The sequence below is a fragment of the Thunnus thynnus genome, chromosome 12 (assembly GCF_963924715.1).
Source record: "Thunnus thynnus chromosome 12, fThuThy2.1, whole genome shotgun sequence".
Lineage (NCBI taxonomy): Eukaryota > Metazoa > Chordata > Actinopteri > Scombriformes > Scombridae > Thunnus > Thunnus thynnus.
This window is the reverse complement of record NC_089528.1, coordinates 5988359-6009667: the sequence shown is the minus strand read 5'-3', so window position 1 is coordinate 6009667 and position 21309 is coordinate 5988359. Positions and strand designations below refer to the sequence as shown.

General features: G+C 39.5%; 1 protein-coding gene across 1 annotated transcript in view; it reads left to right on the top strand.

Annotated features, from left to right (window-relative positions):
• Positions 1 to 21309, top strand: part of pappa2 (pappalysin 2) — a 77860-nt gene that overhangs the window by 25849 nt on the left and 30702 nt on the right. The window contains exons 9-17 of the mRNA XM_067604969.1: positions 997 to 1130; positions 5725 to 5907; positions 7204 to 7507; positions 11159 to 11287; positions 11398 to 11483; positions 16134 to 16330; positions 18322 to 18435; positions 20453 to 20588; positions 20725 to 20899. Coding sequence (XP_067461070.1) covers positions 997 to 1130; positions 5725 to 5907; positions 7204 to 7507; positions 11159 to 11287; positions 11398 to 11483; positions 16134 to 16330; positions 18322 to 18435; positions 20453 to 20588; positions 20725 to 20899 — 1458 coding nt within the window. The remainder of the gene's footprint in view (positions 1 to 996; positions 1131 to 5724; positions 5908 to 7203; positions 7508 to 11158; positions 11288 to 11397; positions 11484 to 16133; positions 16331 to 18321; positions 18436 to 20452; positions 20589 to 20724; positions 20900 to 21309) is intronic.

Below are 21309 nucleotides of genomic sequence, written 5' to 3'. Positions count from 1 at the left end.
TGGTGTATAAATACATGTCAAACCTCAAACCCATATCATAGGAAAAATATGTTCTTCTTGTCCTATGACTGCTTTTCGCTGTGATTGAGGCACTTTCGTTCTCATAAGCAAGACAGCATGAATGGCATGTATAGCAAAAATTAGACTCGTGCAGTGGACAATTAGCAAAGGATTACAGTTGTCATGAGTGATAAAATTCAAAGCAGTGAGTTGCATGTTTTGCCTCCTTACTCTCACACAAGTAAACAAGTGAATTACATTTAAACTTAAAGATTTGTCAGCAGAAATCTGCCTCCAAATGGACTACAAAGTGGTATAGCAGTGATAAGTTTACAGTATGAATGGTGACATAAAGTTTAATTACATGCTGGACGACAGGCAGAAAGTGTAACGGCCAATTTATTTGTAATAACTGGTGATTAAAAACATATTCAGATTGCTAATAACAATAATCAGCAATACTAATGCCTGGTTATACCTTCCAATAACTTTTTTAATTGGTCTTGTTCATGTATTTGTATTTACCAGTGCATGACGACCACCTGAAGACAAACACATGGTAAAAAATGATGTGGTCTAACTTTATAAGTTGACAAAGATCACCTGAACAATTAACTGACTTATGGGACAGTCAATACAACTGGTTTATATCTCCACATTTGGACAGAAGAAGGCTGCATTCCTCAACCCAGTTGGAGCCTTTGAAATGAGATGGCACATTGTCACATATTGCGGTACTGTTGTCACTGCAGCCTCACATAACCTCCTCTACCAGTCATCAAACTGAAATTCCTTTTCTTGTGTCTCTCTATCTCATTCTGGGTCTCCTTCAGCTTTCCTGTTTCATCCATTTAGGGTAAAAATACAAAACAGATCGGTCCAGCATTACTGAAGTTCTGGTATTAAAAGTGACACCCATCTGCCTTGTTGTGATAAGTAAAAGCCACAGCGTCTGTGCTATTTCACGAACAGCAGCTCTGTTTTCTCTTACGCTAGTTCCTCCTTCCATGTGTCTGGTGTCAGCTGTGGAGAGTGTGAGAAAGACGGCGTTTTCCACCAGTACGCCTACGAGGCTTCCTCACCTCGCATCTGTGACACGTCAGGCTACTGGACACCTGAGGAGGCCGTCGGTCAGTCAAATAATTGCTGTGTGTGTTTGTATATGTCTGTGTGTATTTAAAAAGAGGATGAATACTGTATACACTAGGGTAGTGTTTCAGAATCGTAGCCTTGTACTTGTTACAACACACAAACAGAATTTGTTATACTTGTGTTACTACTTACTGCACCTCTCTTCTAGTCACGTAAACAATATAACACATGAATAAGATTCTTTACAGTCTGCAGCACAGATGTGGTGATGACATATTGTTCTTGTGGAAGATGAGAAGATGATTGTTGGAGCTGCATGTAAAGTCTCACATAAATTATTAACACATTCAGTTCAGTCTTCACCATGAGAAAAGATCTTTTTAGTCACTTAATCCCAATGAATTATTTTTCTATTTGAATTTATCCAAATAAATAAACTTGAACTGAAAAATGGTAGTAGTGAGATAGCGAATTGTTGTTTTAAACAATCTTTCCTACTAAAAATCTACAGTAGACTGTTGTAGAGTTGAGTTCTTCCCCTGATACCTTCTCTTCTGTCAATAATTATTGACAGGAAAGAACATGGTGGTTTCAGGTTTGAGTTTGTGTCCTTGAGTTCTACTTCTGTCTCTTGTTTCCACAGAGGAGATCAACCCCCTCCTCACCAAAGACACACACACACACACACAAACACACACACACACACGTCTCTTCCCTGTAAATTTCAGGTGCGTGCAAGGCTAATGGCTCCTGGAAGAGGAAAAAGCAGAAAATCATTAAATGATAATTGCCCTCAGCTACAGACCTCTCTCTGTCTCTGTCTTGTTTTAGCCAAAGCGAGAACAAGGATTATTAGGGAAAGCGTCTACTCTGGGTAATGTCTGGGTGCTGTTCAAACACTGAACCTCCGTCATAAACAAAAAAGCCAAAAAAAAAAGTGTATCCTGTAGCACTGTACTTTGAAACATTACGCTTCATGTAAGCACATGGTCCTTGTTATTCCAATCATAATTTCTGGAGAAGCCCAGTTTCCTTTGACGTGACATGTAGGGTGAGGGAAAAGAAACAAGAAAGAGGAAAAAAAAAACGAAACACAAGGAAGCAAACAAGAAATTAAGGAAGAAAGAAAAAAAAAGGACAGAAATAATGGAGAAATACAGAAAAAAAGAACGAATGAACTTACTAACATAATACCACTTTCCATCTCTTCCGTGGAAACTCTACCCAAATATGTGGAAATCCTCTGCTGGAATTTATGCTCTGAAAACAAGCAGCGAGCAGGAACAGGGGGGATTACGGCTCCCTTTCTTTCGCTGCGGGATCATAATGATGATAAAGAGTCAATTACAGTCTTACTCTAAACAGTGGTATGCACATAGCTGAGGAGACAGCCAGTCTGCTGGCTTCCCTGGCTCCCTTTTCACTCTTTCCCACTTCTAAAGACCATGATGCTTGGGGTCACTTTGTCAGCCAGCGGAGATGGGCAATATCGCCTTCAGCAGGGAACGGGAATGAGGAAATTGGGCAAATTCAATGTGGATATCATAGTTGGCAACACAAAACATAAGTTTAATGGCAAAACACTGTTGGCTAGAACTGTTGGCAAATTGTCAGTTTACATCTCCTCCAAATGTTAACTTTGCCACAGCCTTGATGGGTTTGAGTCAGTTTTCAGGCTGAGGGAGGGAACCAGAGCTTGTTCCCCTGTTGAGAGGGATTAAACTGGTTTATGTGCTGCGTCAAGCATTAAAGTGGGTTTTAATCAAAATAAGGACGTTTAAAGTAAGCTTTTAAAGGTGCGTCACATTGCTTATTGTACTGCCACGAATGACAGAGTAGGGAGAGGGAATGGAGGGTAAAGTCCATTCCCGTAAAGAGTGACTGAAAAGCTAATGTCACATTTCTAAACTGACTGAATGTATGATACCTGTGGAGGAAATGAGTTGTGGCTGCAGCCAAAGTAATAATCTGATAGAACTTCAAGAATATTAAACATAACAAAAGCATTAAACACAACACAAGCAAAGTGTAAGAAAAGTATGTAGAGTTTGCAGAAACAAAAGTGTTAAGACAATGCTTAAACTAATACATGAAATAAATATATGAAATATAATATACAATAACAGAAGAAACACACAAGAACACAAGGACAAGATTAAAACAGTATGAGTGCATACTTGCTTCAGTTCTATACAGGAGGTGTTCATGTATGCAGACTATTTGTAAAACAATAAACAGAAAACTTACTTTTGTAAAGGTTGTGAAGAATCCCATTTGTTCTATTTGACCATGTGAAAATAGTCCTTGCCAATTATAGCTCATATATTGCATGAAGACAGCTAGCATACAGAACTGTGTTCATAAACATGCATGAATTAATATGGAGAACATTGAATGTGCTAGAATGTAAAAAGAAGCCTGGGATAGTTGATTTAGACCATTTAATGCAGTGCTACAGTCATTAGATAAATATCTGTGACTATTCTCTTGTATGTTTCAACAAGCTTTTTCATAAAACATTCAAATGCAACACTTGTGTCAATAATCTCTGGTTTCTAAAAATGTAATGTGGAAATTTTAAAACTTCATTAATGCATTTTATGACCACAGAGGGGCAGCGGAACGAGATAAAAACACAACATTAACATATTATCACCCACCGAAGTTGTTATGGCAAATGTGTTAGCAAACAGCTGCATACCAGCAGACACAGAACAACATCTTCAACCCACTGAAGTTGTGTTTGTGTCAACTTGGAAATGAGGCTGATGAGATTGGAGTTGTGGGCAGGAAAACTAAAACAATAATCCAAAATAGACTACAGATCTCTGTAGAACTGGCTGGAGCTGAAAAGTTGGGTGGTAATTCTCGCCAGATTTGCCAATACGCGTGACTTTTGATTCATTGTTACTATAAAAAATATCAGTTAGTGCAGCTTTCAATGGCAAATAGTGGACTTTCATGAATGTATAATCTTCATGGACATTTGGTATGTTAACTGCAGCAAAATAGGGATGTTTCCTGAATTTACAAGAATGAACTTAAACAAATTTGCTCAGCAGTGAGTAAATTGGTGAGAATGGGTTTCCTACCAGACTTAGTGCAGTGCAGCCATAAGACATAATGCCTTTGATCTTACTGTATGTTCTATAAGTTGTTTATATAAGCATACCAACTCTGCAATGAATTCCACCTGCTCCACGTAGGCAGTAGTTCCAATTCCCTTCCAGTATTGGAGATACTTCAAATTTGGTATTTCCCAAGCTAATAATTAATACATTAGAAAAAAGTTTTAATCTAATATTGATGATTTTATCAATATATCTACTGTAGTGCTTAAATAGCTGTGAGAATGTAGGAAACTAAGAAATGGCAACAGCCTACAGAATTTGCAGCTTATACAGTAGTTGTTGCCAATCTTGACATCATTTACCTGGTGTTCTTTGTCTCTCTGACAGTTTGGCAATCCGTGGTGTTTCCACACATGGATGATCATAGTGGGTGTGAAATATGTAACACCTCATTAACATGATGATTTTATTTGGCTTTCACCTGCGACAGCTGATAATAACACCACTGTAATGTGATTCAATTGTGCTAATCACTAACACAGTAATAATTAACAACTCATTAGCCTGGTGTAATGGAGTGACTACTGTGTTTTTGAATGTGGGCCATGTTTTAAATAAGAGAGCAGAACTTCTTACTTTTTCATCTGGAAAATTCTGCTCTCTCTTGTTACTTATGAGAGTGAGTTTGCTGATAGTTGCTACTGTAAAAATAATACTGGAAAATGTATTAAATCAGTCACCACTAAATAGAAGTGGACAAGACATATCGAGGGGAAGACAGGACACCACAAAAATACATTTCAAAATTATTTATTAGGACTAAAATTCAGTTAATCTGCTTCGTCTGCTTCATCAGCACTGTGTGGATGTGGTTTGATCAACAGTGGCATCTACTTGGCAGCATAAGGTAACCACCCCACAACTGTCATATTCAAATATTGATATATTTTGGTAGATGCACAGAAATACAAAGCATCATACTTTACTTTGGCTGAACATTGTGTATTCATAGATTCAGGATTCCGTCTCTTACAGTAACAGGCTGACTGGGAAAACACGTTTTCAGGGCCGTTAATAGTTCAAAGTAACACCAGCCGTGCAATGAATATTTTGACATTCAGACAAATGTGCTGATTAATGATAGACTGCTGCTAACATACATACAGATTCACATACATATCTGGTCATTGTTGTGAGCCTCTATGTTTTTTTTTGCATTTGACCAGTTCAGTTTCATTGTTTACGTTGCACAAATTCCCAAAATGTAGAAAAACATGCACATACACACACAAATTGCAAATGATGGTGCTGCTTCACAACAAGCCAATAGCCCATGAACTGTGTTAACAGTTAACAGAAGATTTTTTGAAGGGGAAAATCCTCCAAGCCAGTAACACAGGTATTCAGATATATGCCTTGGCCTGCACAGTCATCACAGTACTCTACTGCTGGGCACTGTGCAGGGGTTCATCTTGATGTCTGATTGAAGGAGACAAACACAGTCATTAACAGTGTCCGTCTGTGTCTGTCTGTCTGTCTGTGTGATGTTATTGAACCCCAGGCCCACCTGATGTGGAGCAGCCGTGTGATCCCAGTCTCCAGGCGTGGAGTCCTGAGCTCAGCCTTTACGACACCAATGTGACATCACCATGTCCCGACACAGAGGGCTGCACCCTCACACTGAGATTTCTCTACCCCATTGTCCCACACGCACTAACCCTCTGGGTCACCTACATCTCTACAAGTAAGTCTCACTCCATAATAATAATATTTGCACTTTAAGAACAGAAGTGTAAATTATATAATTCAGGAACGAGCAGTGGAAAAACAGAAAAGGCTGGTCTAAACAAAAATAATGAGCTTTGCATTTCAACTAATGATATCGTGAAGCTCATCAGTTTACCAGAACTTTAAATGTAAAATTTCAGTTCGCCACTGAGATGCATCAGCCTCCAGACAAAGAATATTTACTTCCAACTGCTAAAAGAAATCTGAGGAGAAACACTTGGTCCATCATCGTAAAAAGTGGCTTATTTAATCAATTACACTTCCGTGTACATAAAAATATGTGCCTAAATGTGAAATTTGTTATTGATTATGTCAGTTACATTTAATTAGGGCAGCAGGGGATGTGTTAAATTATTCAGAAAGAGAGCAGTGTGCAGTTGGGAATCTCTAAAAAAAAAAAAAGTTATTTTGTGGTTAAAGGCTTAGAGACTGGAAGTGTAAACAGTGTCTGGTGAGGGTTACTAAGCCATGCATAGACAGTAAATGACGTAATATTTCGGCACCCAAAAGCCTCGTTTTGAAAACAGATGCAGAAATCGATGTAGCCAGTGCCCTGATACCCCAAACTCACAAAATTTAAAGACTTTCAGTTGTGGACAGAGCCGAGCAGATGACTGTTTAGCAACAGGTGCTTTGGGATTACTTCAACCAGAGTCCTGAATCTTTAACTTTCTTTTTCTTCTCTACCCAGAATATTTTTAAGGCAGTTTCTTATTGTTAATACTGATCATCAACTGAGATCATAAATGAACAGCCACTCATGTTGCAGTTGTCTTTGAATACATGTATAGGACTTTTGCTTTCAGTTTTCTGCCCATCAAAAATAACTTTTCTGTTTAGTGTAAAACAAAGCTAAAGTTGATATGTAACTAGTGCAGTGCCCATTCAAAATGTGCCTGTTCAGAATGGGCTGATTGTTTGGCCTCCAGTATTGCTGCTTCAATGCAAATGTGTTGCGTGTCCAAATTGCACCAAATTCAACACTGAACTTCCTTGAGTCCTAAGCAATACACTCGCCAAGGGTGAAGTCGATCGGATGAACAGTTCTTGAGATATGCAAAGGACACACATACATACATACATACATACATACAGACAGACAGACAGACAGAGAGTCCTTTCTTTATAGTGAGATACATACATCACTAGTTCTTTATCTCTTTGTAGACGAGGTGTAAAAGTGACAGCAAATGATTTTGGAATTGAGCAACATCTACTGTATATATCCAACATATATCTTTCCCTGCCACAGATAACCCAGCCATAGCCAATGTAGAGCTCATCACAGAATCGGAGAAAACCATTAACCTTGGACCCCAGCACGTCTTCTGTGACATGCCCCTCACCTTGCGCCTCAACACCCACAACGTCGCCATCGCCGCCATAAAGCTCTGCACCTTCGATGAGAAGATGGAGATTGATGCTGCCATGTTGTCTTCAGGCCCCGGCAGCCCTCTGTGCTCCGGCTGCCAACCTCTGCTGTATCGGATTCACCGGCAGCCGCCCTTCACCAGCAAAGCCCCGTCACCTCAGACCCAGCAGACATTCACTGACAGGTAAATGTCACCAGGTGCTTGTGGAGCCATAATTATTCATTCATTTTCAAAAAAATATCCACATGAAGAAGACAGTGATCATAAATTGTTCAACAAAATAAGAAAACACAGCTTCAGGAAGCTTTACAGTAATGCTTTCAGTGTTTGCTGTAACTTCATCGACATTGTTATAGTGACCCCAGCTGGAGAATTACAATTTTGAGTTGCTATTAAATGTGCTCAGAGAGACATACTTTATCCGTGAATCAAACAACCAGCTATGCAGGAGGTTACCACAGTGCGTAATATGAATTGACAGGTGTGTTGTTTTTCTGCCCAAACCTCCCTAAAATACCCTGGACTCCACCTGAAGTTCACCAGTCTCGTTTTCTGTCAGGTATAGATGAATATTTATAACATGGAGGCTGTGCCAACTGCTAATGCTGGGTACACACACACACGCACACACTGCCCACAGCTCAGAGAAAAATAAGACGGAGGGTAAAAAAAAAAAGTTAGTTAGGGCCAGCATGGAGTGCAAATTCCACAGCTTACCTCTGTGTGTGTGTGTGTGTGTGTGTGTGGTGTGTGTGCGTGTGTGTGTGTGTGTGTGTGTGTGTGTGTGTGTGTGTGTCCTCAGATCTGTTAATTCCTGGTTATCTGTCTCTCAAAAGTGTGTGGGTCTGGTTCTGTTTGAAAAGCTCAAAACACAAATGTTTCCAACATGGGGATGCCGAGCTGTGGCCACGGATCCAAATCTGTTTCAACAACCATATACTCAATCAAAAGCCTGTTGAAGTCTCAGGGCTAAGTTGAATCAGTTTGTATTCCGCCTTGTATTGCGGGGTGTCCAAATGATTACCGGAATCCAAATGTAAAGCCACAAGCCAGTTTTTTTTTTTCATCTCACCAAATAGCAGACCTCCCTTAAAAGGACCCTAAATCTCTCTACTCACATGTTTTTCTGATACAACTTTTCCACAGAAACTGATAAGAACCTGCCATGATATGACAGTCGTGTCACATGATTACAGATCATTTGGGGCTGATTTCAAATGCTGTGGCACTCTGAATTTCTGAGAAGCTGTTGCTGTTTTATAGAGCAGGGCGGATGTTAGGTGGACACAGCTTCAAAAACAGTTTATTTTTCAGGGAACACGTCTCCTATGTTACACAAGCTGTGTCTAAGTGCAAAAAGATGTAAGAACCGGTGGGAATTGAGTTATGTGGGACTGTGGAGGGCAGAGTGGGGTTGATGTGAGGAGAATAGAGTGTTTGAGAGCAATGAGTTTGGAAGAGAAGGGAGAGGGAGCAAGAGAGGGCGGGATAATGGAGGGAAGAGAAGATGAAAAAGAAGAGGCGTGAGGGGGACCAACAAATAAAGAATTGGAGGAGATAAGCAGAGAGACACACAAAAGAGGGGAGTGAGAGAAGAAAAGAAATGAGGAATAAAGTGGAGAACAGGTGAGGGAAGGAGACGCGAGAGGTGAGGAAGGGTAAGAAGGGACAGAAGGAGACGAAACCACAGCAGAGGTGAGGAAAAGTAAGCAGAAGCTTTTTTTTTTTTCTTTTCTTTTTTGAATATGAACCAAATGTGAGCAGCAGAGGCCATAAACACCAGTGACTGCTTGGAGCTGGTGCTTAGCCATTTCCTCCTGCTGAACCTGCACCATGGTCTGCACAGGCTCACTGAGAAGAATACAGAGAGAGAAAAACCAAATCAATGATTTCCTAAGAATTAAGCTAGGAAAATCAAAACAACACAAATTTGGTAAAAACAAAAATCCCTTTGATTTCAGTGTAATATCATGTGATATGCTGTGTGATGTTGTCACAAAGTCATCTTGTTTTCTTTGGATTATATGACTAACTTTTCTTGAAAATTCATGTCCCACAACAAGCATAATGAGTAGTTGTGGCAATTTTAAACACATTTGTTTTTACCATTATGTGGATTTCAGGGAAGGTTGCCTACATTGTAAGTGTGCAGTTAACTCAGTGTTTCTCTCTAGATTTTCTTGATTGTTTTTAGCCATGCTAACTGCATGGCTCTAGGGATGTGACAGGCAATAACAGTGGTAGACTATAATACCTATATCTCAACAACTATTTGATAGCTTGCCATGAAATTTTGTACAGACATTCATGGGCCCCAGACGATGAATCCTAATAATGTTGGTCATCCCCTAACCTTTCATTTAGTGCCATCAGCAGGTCAAATATTTCAACTATAATTTGAAATATCTCAACATCTACTTGATGGATTGGCACAAGATTTTGTACAGACATTCATGGTTACCAGGCGATGCATCCTAATGCCTTTGGTGATCCCCTTACTTAAGTTACCATGAGGTTGACATTTAAGGTTTTGAGTGAAATGTTACAACAACTATTGGATCAATTGTCATGATATTTGTTACACACATTTATGTCAACCTCAGGATGAACTGTGATAACTTTGATGATCCCTTGACATGTCATCTAGCACTCAGCACTCAGCAGGTCAACATTTTAATTTGTCCAATACTTGGGTATAAATACCTGCTAAACTAAAGACAGTCTCATCAGCCTCAGCTGTACTTTATGTTTAGTGCTAATTAGCAAATGTTAGCATGCTAACAGGCTAAACTAAGATGATGAAAACGGGAAACATTATACCCACTAAACATCATAGTGTTGTCATTGTGAGCATATTAGCATGCTGACATTAGCCTTTAGGTCAAAGCACGACTGTGCCTAAGTACAGCCTCACCGAGCCCCTAGTGTAGCTGTAGACTGTTAAGTGCAAACAAGGAGGATCAAAGCAGCATCTATTTTTCTGCAGCTCATGAAAAGCAATATTGTATTATAATGCAATTGTAATTGTAGCCATCTCAGAGGAGATATAGTTCAGAAAGAGAGGCAAAGGGGAAAAACATGACCCAAACCTCACCAATGAGAGGCCTCTGAAAGCAGTGAGAGAAGGAGCTGTGGCACAAGGTTGGAAGTGAGGAGGATATAGCCAAATATAGATACAGTGCAGATGAATAGGGAGGTGGGGAGATTTTCAAAATCTTCATTTCCTTCTCTGATCCATAATTTATAAAGGAAATTTGTAGAGGCTGGAGAAACCGGACACACCTGAGATACTGAGTGATTTGTGCTTCTCCTGGTTAATGTAGACACAGAAGCAGTAGATCTGTGCTGGGAAAACAGAGAGGAGGCTCTTTTTATAGACACAGCCCACCAAAACAGATCAATAGTCCCGACACTGGAGCCAAGCTATCATTACACATACACTTCCTGCTGCGGTGGCTTTAAGGTCACTGAACACTGCAAGGTTACAAGTCCCACTTTTGTTGCACCAATCCCATGAGCAGAATCCATTAGGATAAGTGAAGAACGTATTTATTAGGGGAACAATCATAGCAATTTTGCACATTTGCAAGGAGGTATTATGTCATGCACCACACCACATGCACCAATAACCGCAATATTTTTGTAATTTTGTATTGAATGAGTCATTGGTATTGATCAACAAGCCTGTAAAGATTATATGATTATAAAGTCTTGCTTACTGCTCCTCTGAAGAACATAACATTCTACTTAATAATTTTACTATGCCAAAAAAAATTTACAATTTCAAACACTCACGAAACAATTTCCTCTCCTCTCCTCTCCCCTCCTCTGCAGCTCTGTAAAGCGGGGAGTAAAGTACCAGTACACGATCCAGGTGGAGGCAAACGGTCTTCTCAGCGATCCCTCCCCAACTCTCCTCTACACCAATGGGCAGTCCTACTGCGGGGATGGCCTCATACAGGGGTCAGTGCACTTAATCTGATGTTTTTATGTGACTGATGATGTTGGCCACTTAAATGTTGACATGGAAGTGGTAATGGAAAATAAAAATGATGATGGTCCTCTCTCTTCAGGACAGAAGAGTGTGATGACAATAATCTGTTGGATGGTGACGGATGCACTAAGAAGTGCCACAAGGAGGTGGGCTTCAACTGTAACGGTGAGTGAGTCCCAGGAAATAGGTTTGTGTTCCATCTTGGATTTACACACAGCGTAACAGTCAGTGCAATGGCAATACTATTTTATTGTCATACATCAAACCAAACAACTCTGCCCTCTCTCTCATGAGAAACATGAACACCATATAAACATTTGGTGTAAAAGAGCAGTCACAAAATAGCCAGAAATTTCTCATTTGTGCATGCAGCAGCATTAAGAATAAAAAAATGAAACCAATCAAATTTAATTTACAAGACATAAAAGTTTCAGGCTTGAATTGATTCCACAAACCATTAATGTAACATCACAGAACATAAGAGAAAACAGATGAGTAGAAGGGTAAAAGTGAAGTTTTTGGTTCGCTAAGTCACAAGTCTTGTTTAGAAATCTGAAGCGTTTTGATATTAGGCTGGCAAAGAAACGGCAGAAAAACACACTCAGCAGTAAAGTACACTCTTTAGTCTCAAAACACATGTCAGGCATGTTTCCTTTATTAAATAATCTTTGGCCTTTTTAAGATTCAAAGCAATCAATACAGGCTTGGGAATATTGATAAATGAAGTCTATTGATTTTTATCAAAGATCATGTTGTGGTTTTGGATTGGATACTTGCAAAAAATCAGCACACAATATCAGTTGTGTTTTAGACATTGTTGCCATTTTTCATTTTGTCTGATATGCTAAAGTAAGTAATATGTTTTTTATTATCAAATCACATCTGCAACAGTCAGCCAGCACTCCCCAGTGAGAGAGATCATAACCAGCTGTAAAAGCCTTTGCTTCTGACAATTGTTGTACAATGACCCCATAGTTAAGTGATTGGAGGCCACCTTGTAGTTCCGACCGCCAAAATCAAATCATGCAAGGGGGCGGGGGTGGAGGGGTTCATTATTTCTTGTCCATTCTTGGCAACATTTTTTTTTAACCCAACAAGAAGCTTAGAATTAGGAAAGAGCAACTGTGGTTAGGGTTTATGCCAGGTTAACTTTGGTGAGGTTGAGGCAAGAATGCACGATTCGTTCTTAGAATAAACAACCAAAGATTTATGGTAAGATGAGAAACATTAAGAAACAGTTAATTTGTGGCCCAGTGAGTCATGTGTTTGCCAGAAAACAACTTGGTGGGTGTTCAAGAGATAGTTACTGAACAAAGATTCACCTGTTAAGGCTCTTAAACTTTTAAACTCTGACCTGCAGATTCTATTATACGTCATGTGTTTATGCTTTAGTTCATGTTTTTCACTCTAATCTGTAACTGCATGAGTATAATGCACCATATACAGTAGTAGTAATGCTGGATTGTAAGTTTGCCGTGACTGTTTAACATAACAGTAACTACCATGTCTCTATCTATCATTCTTGTGTAAGATCTTTGCAAAGTATCCAAAAAGATTCCTTTTGATATGAATCTCATATACTGTTTTTCCCATGAGTTTATGGCCAAAAGTTGCTCAGCTCACCCTGGGCCAGGTGGTTAAAAAGCAGTAAATAGTACCAAAAACATGCAGCATAACACGGCAAAAAACAAACAAAAAAGCCACAGAGAGTGCCCCCATCGTTTGTGATTCCACCACAGCACAACAATACTTTGTGTCTGCACCCTCGCCCAGTCTGAGGCATGCAGACAGGCCACAACAGAAGCCTCAAAACACAATATGGAAGGGAGTTTACCCAGAACATTGTAAGCAGAAGGCTGAAGACTTTGCCTCACTCAACATGTGTTTTTTGACCCTTATATTTGGTAAACACATTCAAAAAGTGCAGCGTGCTAGAGTAAAACCAGACAGAGAGCATCGAGAACATGAATCACATCGACATGCATGGTTTTATAATGTCACATCCGGAGTTTCACGTTTACCTGAACAAACACACATACAGACACACACAGAATATTGTCCGTCCAAATGTCTGTTTGTGATTGAACAACTCGGGCTGAATGAGAGCAGTTATTAACCACCATGACATGAGAAATCAGCTCTACTGTTGTGGTATGTGGTGTTCCTCCACAGCTTTCAAATTCATCCTCCATACAGAATGTTCCCCAATACTTCCTCACTCGCCAAATCCTAAGTTGAATAAGTATGGCTTTTATCATATCCGACTTTTTTGGTGATTTCAGAAATATACCCTAATATTGACGAGATGATGTGACAAGTCAGCTGAGTAAGTTCGTTAGCTGTTTCCTTTTTAGGCTGTGTATCGTTTCCACTAGCAGCTGGATGGTAGTTATTCAATATGTGGTGTAAGGGTTTGTGTTACGAGAGCTTGTTACGGGTCTAAAATTTCCGTCATTCAGTCCATTTATTTGTCAAGGGGAAACAAGCGGAGACCGACCCCCCCTCTCCCCTTCTCTCCCACTAGCCATGCCGTGACTGAAACTATTACATGTCTTGTTTTACAATAAAACACATCATGACTAGGAAGGAAAACAATTTGGCAAAAACAGGTTTTTACAAATTGCAACACTTAAAACCAATTATTCAGTCGTACTTGTTAGTCATAGACAGAATATTTGTTTGGGTTTTCTTGCCACATTTGCTTGACCCAGTTAACTCCCACTTTGCCAAACTGGCTTGCCTGCTCTTCTTGCTCTGTTTTGTTGTGTTTATACAATTTACCGTAGTGTTGTAGTTCTGCATAGTTCAGTTACCACACCAACTACTTTTTTAGTGCTTTTGTCACACACAGGCGACAGAAAAACTGCGTTTGTTAAAGTTATTGAGAAATGCTTCTTTTAGGTTTTTGTTTTTAATAGATTTTACAGATTTTTAATTTAATTTTTACACTGCCTGATTAAATAAAGGTTCAATTGCACAATATGGTTACAGCATGCAGACCTTAAATAAAAAACAGATGGTCTTAATAGTCAAGGCGAAGATTGTCAATCAGTCCTCTTTTGTGAAGCTTGATAAATACAAGACTTGGAATTAAAAAGACTTAATAATTTACACAGGTGTTGTCAAAGCAGGGGTGGAGTGTTTGGTGAGTTCACTTGGTGTAATATTGCCAAATGAACTCGGGATGACAATATGGCGTTGAACTGTCTAGGCCAAATTTTCTTTTTTATCAGAAACATGTTTCCGTAAACTAATTGAAGCCAATTGTGTAGCGCTGACTCTCTGACACGACTCTGTCTGTCTAACTTCTGTCCAGATGTTAATTAGGCCAAACTTCTGAAGTGTGTGGTGTTTTCCGCCCTTATTATGAATAGCTGCTGCATTACAAGCTGTTGTTCAGCTTATGCTTCCCACTCTTTTTGTGACAGACTGCTGCAGCACATTATTATCAATACCCTTATTACATTGCTCATACAATCTCTGCTCATAGCTCAGGTGCAGCTGTGTAACAGGAAGTATGTTAGTTTAGTTTGTTTCCTCCAGCTATAAGTCCAAAATTCCTATACCCTATACACTGGCTCAGAATTACTGCCAGACCTGCTGGCCAAGAAGCACATTACAATAACCTATGGGGAAATAAAGTATGACCAAAGACTGATTTTATCAGGTTTTACTGCAATCATTAGGGTGTTTTCACTAAATGTTATTTTTACCTTTTACCAAAATCCTAAAGCGTCGTTGACCTTATTCCATGGCACATTACTAAAGAGATTGAGAAGTTTGCTGCAAGTTCACTTCACACTAAATGCAACAAAATCAGGCCAAAAACACAAAAAATTTGAGCATGAAAGTTCATTCTTAAAGAAAAAAAAAACTATCCCTCAATGTCCACTTACTAGCATTTTCCAGAGCTTTTAACTACATCTCTGCATTTTGCATAGTGATGCAGACCAGCAGATGCTGATCAAAAGTGCTGGAATAGCTTGAAGGATTGGTGAAATATATAGTACATGAAAACATATATTCACTTACAATTTCCTTTTAATTCAGTAGTCTTTAAAATTCATGCAGTTTTGACAAATCGCCTAAAAAGAGGCAGCAATCATTTCCTGTCAGCTGTCCAGTAATGACAAAATTCCATAAAATAAATAAAAAATGGTGAATTAAATAGTTTTTTATTACCCTGGAGCTACTTTCAACCCCCACGGACCGTTATTGGCTGCTTTTGTTTTTTTTGTCCCCTGCTTAATGTAATTGAATTCTTGAAAGTTGATAAAAGCTGAACTGAATAGATAAAAAAGACCCACTAATAGCGAAATGAATACTTTCCTGCATGTCACTGTTTTTTTTCTTTCCGCTAGACTTGGAACGAGTTTTGAGCATTGCTTTGACAGTTCTTTGTATCACATAATGCGGCTGTTTTCACCAGGTGACTTATAGATACCCATGGCCTGTTGAGGTGCTTGTGGGATCAAACTAACTGGCCAAGGCACATATTAGGTTCTCTTCCTGCCTATTAACATTACAAAATTGTTGTGATCCCAAATAATTAATTGAAGTCAAAGTTCATTTCTTACCATCATTTACAGTCCGTTGACAGCACAGAGAGTCTGATATGGTTGAGTTGACAGGGCTAACATTAAAAGTGGCCAACGAAAATACAGAATAGATTTGCTCAGATTTGGTTCACTGACAAAGAGATTTGGATGGGAGTCTAACAGTGGGGGATGAGTGTTTACCCTGCCAGATTAAGAAACCAGGCTTTATATTCTTTCATAAATCCTCCTCTCTCATTCTCTTCTCCGTCTTCCAAAGGTGAACCCAGTCAGTGTTATGTTTTTGACGGTGACGGTGTCTGTGAGGAGTTTGAGCGGGGCTCCAGTGTTCAGGACTGTGGTTATTTCACACCACTGGGCTACATAGACCAGTGGGCATCCACCGCCACAGCTTCTCACCAGGACCCCAACCTCTGCCCTGCCGACGCTGCCACCGGCGAGCCATCACTCACCAAGGTATGAAGTATGAACCACAGGGCACATAAAGGACTTCCAGATGACGATAAGACCGTTGTGGCAATTATGGGGCAAAAATGTGAGCAGCTGGCTGCATTTTTAAACAACTTGGTCGATTCAGCAGATTTGAAGATGTATTAATCTCTGTACCATTTTTGTCTGGGTTGTAGGCCTTAAATTTTGGTCACAGTTTGGTCCAATTCATTGAGGCCCCGTCCTGAACCTGACCACAAAAAAAAAAAAAAACAAGTTCTGCTTAAATTCTCAAAATCTTGACCAGATGACTAAATCCTCCTATGATGGAATATTCAGAGCCTGGAAGATGGACCATTTGAAAGTTTTCTCTCACTCACATTACACATTATCTTCTACCAACACAGCCTGCTACTTCACATCTCTACTGGTGTATATCAAGAGACAGAAAGACTCTAGATATGCAGAGCTGTGCTAGCCCTGATGCTGAACCATCATACTCTGTATTAGGTACTGTACAAATCATGGTCCTGACTGGCTATTTAAGTGAAAAGTCAATTTCAGAAATATGGGGCTAATAAAACTTCTGATGGTGAAAACCAAATGTTATAAACCAGACAAACAGGTGTATACAAAGTAACAAAAACACACATTCTAATGGATTGCAGATGTATTAAGTTCCATTAATAATTAATACAATACGTCTAAAATTCAAGATGGAGCATAATTTGTCCTTGCACTGACTGGAGTGCTGCACACCAACATTGTTTTAATTTAGTGACTCAAAAGCCCTTGTATTAGAAAGAGCCTTGTATTTACATACCAGACAAAAATGAAAAAAGAGGGGGTAACAGAGGGTAACAAAACTTTTCAGGTTGCAGTGACCTGTAATGAGGCAGCACATTATTGATTAAAACGCGGTTGAGCAGTGACTGGTAAAGACAAACCTGAGGAGGGAGGGCTTTGCACATAACTTTTTTTTTTGGCACAACCTACTATGACAGACAGCACAACAACTTTGAACACAGCGTAACTCCCTCCTTTCTTTTTACAACTGTAGTAGAAAATACATCAATCATTATCCAGCTCTGACATCTCCCATAAAATGTAATCACATGAGGCCTCTCAGGTCCATCATTGCCGATATGCCAAATCATGTCACAAGTGTGCTCACGTCAACCTTGTTCCTGTTAACAGAAGGTCACGTACAAATGAAGAAGAAACAACAGAGACGCGGGGTTAGGCAAGTTCTGCTCGGCTGGGCAAGGAACATGATTTAAGCCACTTTTATCAAAGGAGGATTGTTGGTGTCTGACACACTGGTTCCAGCATCTCAAAACTGGCAAACCTCCTGGCATTTTTTCATGCTACACTGTCTGTATGAGGAAAGGTGCAATAAACAAAACAGATCAAAGAGTCTTAAATGAAGTCAGCATGGTCCGTTGAACGTTTCAGTACCAGAGAGTTTGGGTTCTTTTCAAGGCACGAAATAGAATTTATGTAATTAGTACAATATAGCATTGTTCCACCATAAAGTATAATATGTGTAAATCATGTGATAATGTAATAAAACATCGAGGTAATAATTTGGTCATGGTTTGAGGAATATATCACTCCAGACTGCTTCCAAACTAGTTGTGATGTCACAAATCATACTTGTATAAACACGTCTCAAACTGAGATTTGAACTAAGCACAGAGAAACTTTCCTCCTTTAGCAGAATAAATACTCTAAGCAAAACACATTTTTAAGTGGACGGGCACTTAAAAGATGTAAACTCACACTCATGCAGAAGAAACATTGGTAGATGAGATGAGAATAGAACCTGGAAAATCTCCATGCCCACCCACCATCCCTAACAACAATGCCCTTACTTTCCACTTATTTCCCGTAATCTGGAAAATATATTTCACATGTTTTCATGTTAAAGACTATTTGAGCACAGAGTGTAGATTACTTATTATTATTATTATTCATTGCAAAATTAGCATTGTGTATTTCCCGTCTTGTCTGTGAAGCTTTGCAGGTACCAGCTCCTGGAGGTGAGTGACAACCCTCCCACCGACGCTTGGTTCCCTTGTACGGCCCTGTCCGACGCAAATAATGACCTGGAACATTCGTTTTGGCTGAGGGTACGTGTGTGTGTGTGCACATACTGTATCTGTTTTCTCCTCCACTGAACGACTGTGGGTGGCTACTCTGTTTTCAACAGCTTCCAACACTTTCCAATACTTTATAAATTGGGACTGAAAGACCTTGCACACAGACTGCTGGCTCATTCCCCAACACACGCACACATTCCTTACTTTCTAACAACTGCATGATTGATACAATGCATTGGTGACCATAATTACTAATTTTTAAGGTCAACTGTGAATTTTCAGTACTAATGGTCTGTAGATGATTACAAAATCATGACTAACCCTCTACTTATTCTTTATTTACATTTGTGCTTTTATTTTTGACTGCAAGGGTACTAATCATAGAAATCACTCAATAATGATCATTACTAGTTTACTAAGACAAAGTGTTGTATAATTAACTCATCATTCATAATTAAACATTTAAAAGGTTCATAAGTTGTTAAAATACTGGCATTTGAAGGAATAATAATAATTTCGTAATCATACATAGATCACTTACTCACCATGAACACATCATTTATAAATATTATGGCTCCAGAAAAATAGCTACAAAAAAGATGAATTACCTGCTGTGTTGTTAATCATTAAAAATGATTCTCAGACATGAAATATCATTAACTAATTGTTTATTTGCGATTAAAAAGCAATGTTTGAAATGAATAACATTTGTGTTTGTTGTCAAAGCTAGCGGTGACAGTAAATTGCAATGTAGCAGCTGCAGTTAAAACGATTCTCATGCCTAATTGCCTTGCTTATCTTTGCAGCTCCAACATTTTCCAGCCAACAGTGCTTCACGTAGATGTCCTGCTTTGTGTACTGCACTGTATTTGGACCTGGCTCTCCATTCCAGACCTGTGTCTGGTTCTCATATTTAGTAGTTTTGTATTATTTAATCTTTCCACAGCCACAGTTCCCACAATCAACTCCGCAGGTCCAGACTAAGCGTAGGCTAGCTGTTGATTTGACTGATAGCTTCACAGCCTTGTCCGTCATGCTCTACATTATAGGGTCCTTTATAGCCCTGAGTTCGCCTCTTTCCTTCCTCGCACATACTCATTCATTTTTTTCTCTCTCTCTCATCATTTCCACAGTTTTTGTTGAATGACTCATCTTTCCATCCCCTGCTTCTTTTATGGACGTCCTCTTTATCAGGCACATCTCCGCAACCTCTCTCTGGAAGGCCGCCTTCTCCCTAAAGACTCTTTCACCGTCTGAAAGGCCTTCATTATAACACCCGTATCTGCCAGCTCTCCCTGAAACACCTCTTTTTCCTTGAAGTGTTCTCTCTGTCTCTGAAAGGCCTCCCTCTCCTTAAATATCTAGTCTCGCGCTACCTGAAAAGCGTTCCTCAGCCATCCTGTCATATCCATCGAAGGCATCTGTCTCATTTAACAGGTCTACTTCTTCATTTGGAAGCCCTTTCTCATTTTCTGAAAGGTCTTTAAGATTTCTATACAGCGACATTCTTCCCAAAATCTGTCTTTTGAATATGAAACACTCACAGTCTGTAGGCTTGACAGGTGGCTGTAAAATGCTGCAGTTATGTCACGGAGAACAGAGGCCAGGGTCAGTTTGGAATCACAGCAGTTATGCAGGATTCTGTTCATTTACACACAATAAAAAATTAAAACAGTTAAATTATTTTAACAACTAAACACTAAATACTCAGTGGCCACCCTGACTGACCTGCGTCTGGCTTGTTTGTGTCTTAAAATTTCCATTTATTCGTGTGAAATTCCTCGTTTTCCTAGTTCGTAATGCCCAATTCTTGTCACTGCTGACTCCTGGGGTGGACTGCAGACTGACATGTGATACTACAATATAATGCAAGAATGCACACATTTTTACTCACAGCGACACACTAATGGATGTATACTAGAAATCAACTATGACAACATACTATTCTCACAGTACTTTTTTTAGTACTTATCTTGCTTTGACAAGTCAAAATGTCTTTTCATAGCATCAGACTTATATTTTTTCATTCTTTTTTTCGTTGATCCAGGTGGGATTTGACCGTCCTGGAGTGGCAGCCTCTGTGATGGTGTATTTGGCTTCAGACGGGTTGTGGTCTGGGGAGCAGTGTCGGAGGACAGCCACCATCCTCCTCTCTGATATTACTGGCAGGAACCACTCACTAGGTACTTATAACTTTTATTCATTTGTATGTATTTGTCTTAGTGCATTTTTAAAGTAAAATCGGGAAATGCTCTATGATTAAGACTAGAAAGCACCCAATGAAGCAAATCAAAGTATGACACCCTTCCATCTCCCAAGGCACACATGACCTCTCATGCCTTCGGAACCCGTTGGTGGTGAACGTGACTCATGACCTCTCTCGACCCTTCTTCCTCACGACCTCTGTCATCCTCCTTTTCTCCTCCCCCACTGTGGCAGTAGGGGGCATCACCCTGAGGACCTCCTGCCACTTCAGCACCTTCGCCCTGACCGGGTGCGCATCAGAGGGTGGGCTCTCCCACAACTACCTACTTACCACACACACGCATGCTTGCACACACACACACATATGCAACCCATTTATATAGCACATGAAAAGGGGATCATAGTTATAGCACTGCACATACACACATCCCATAATGTTGAATGCAGACATTGAATATTCTCATTTGAATTAAGAAAATATCTGAATCTAATCTCACTTCAGTGAGATAAAGTTACTTATAAAGTGAACATGTCAAGTCTTTGGGAGTTTGACACATTTGTTATTAACAGCAAACCTTTTAGAATATTGGCTTCAGTACTACATGCAAGTAAAAATTATACACTTTCAGGCTTGGCATTTTTATGTAAGGGATTAATAAAATCTTGTTGAACTCACAAAACAGGTAAATTACCAAACTG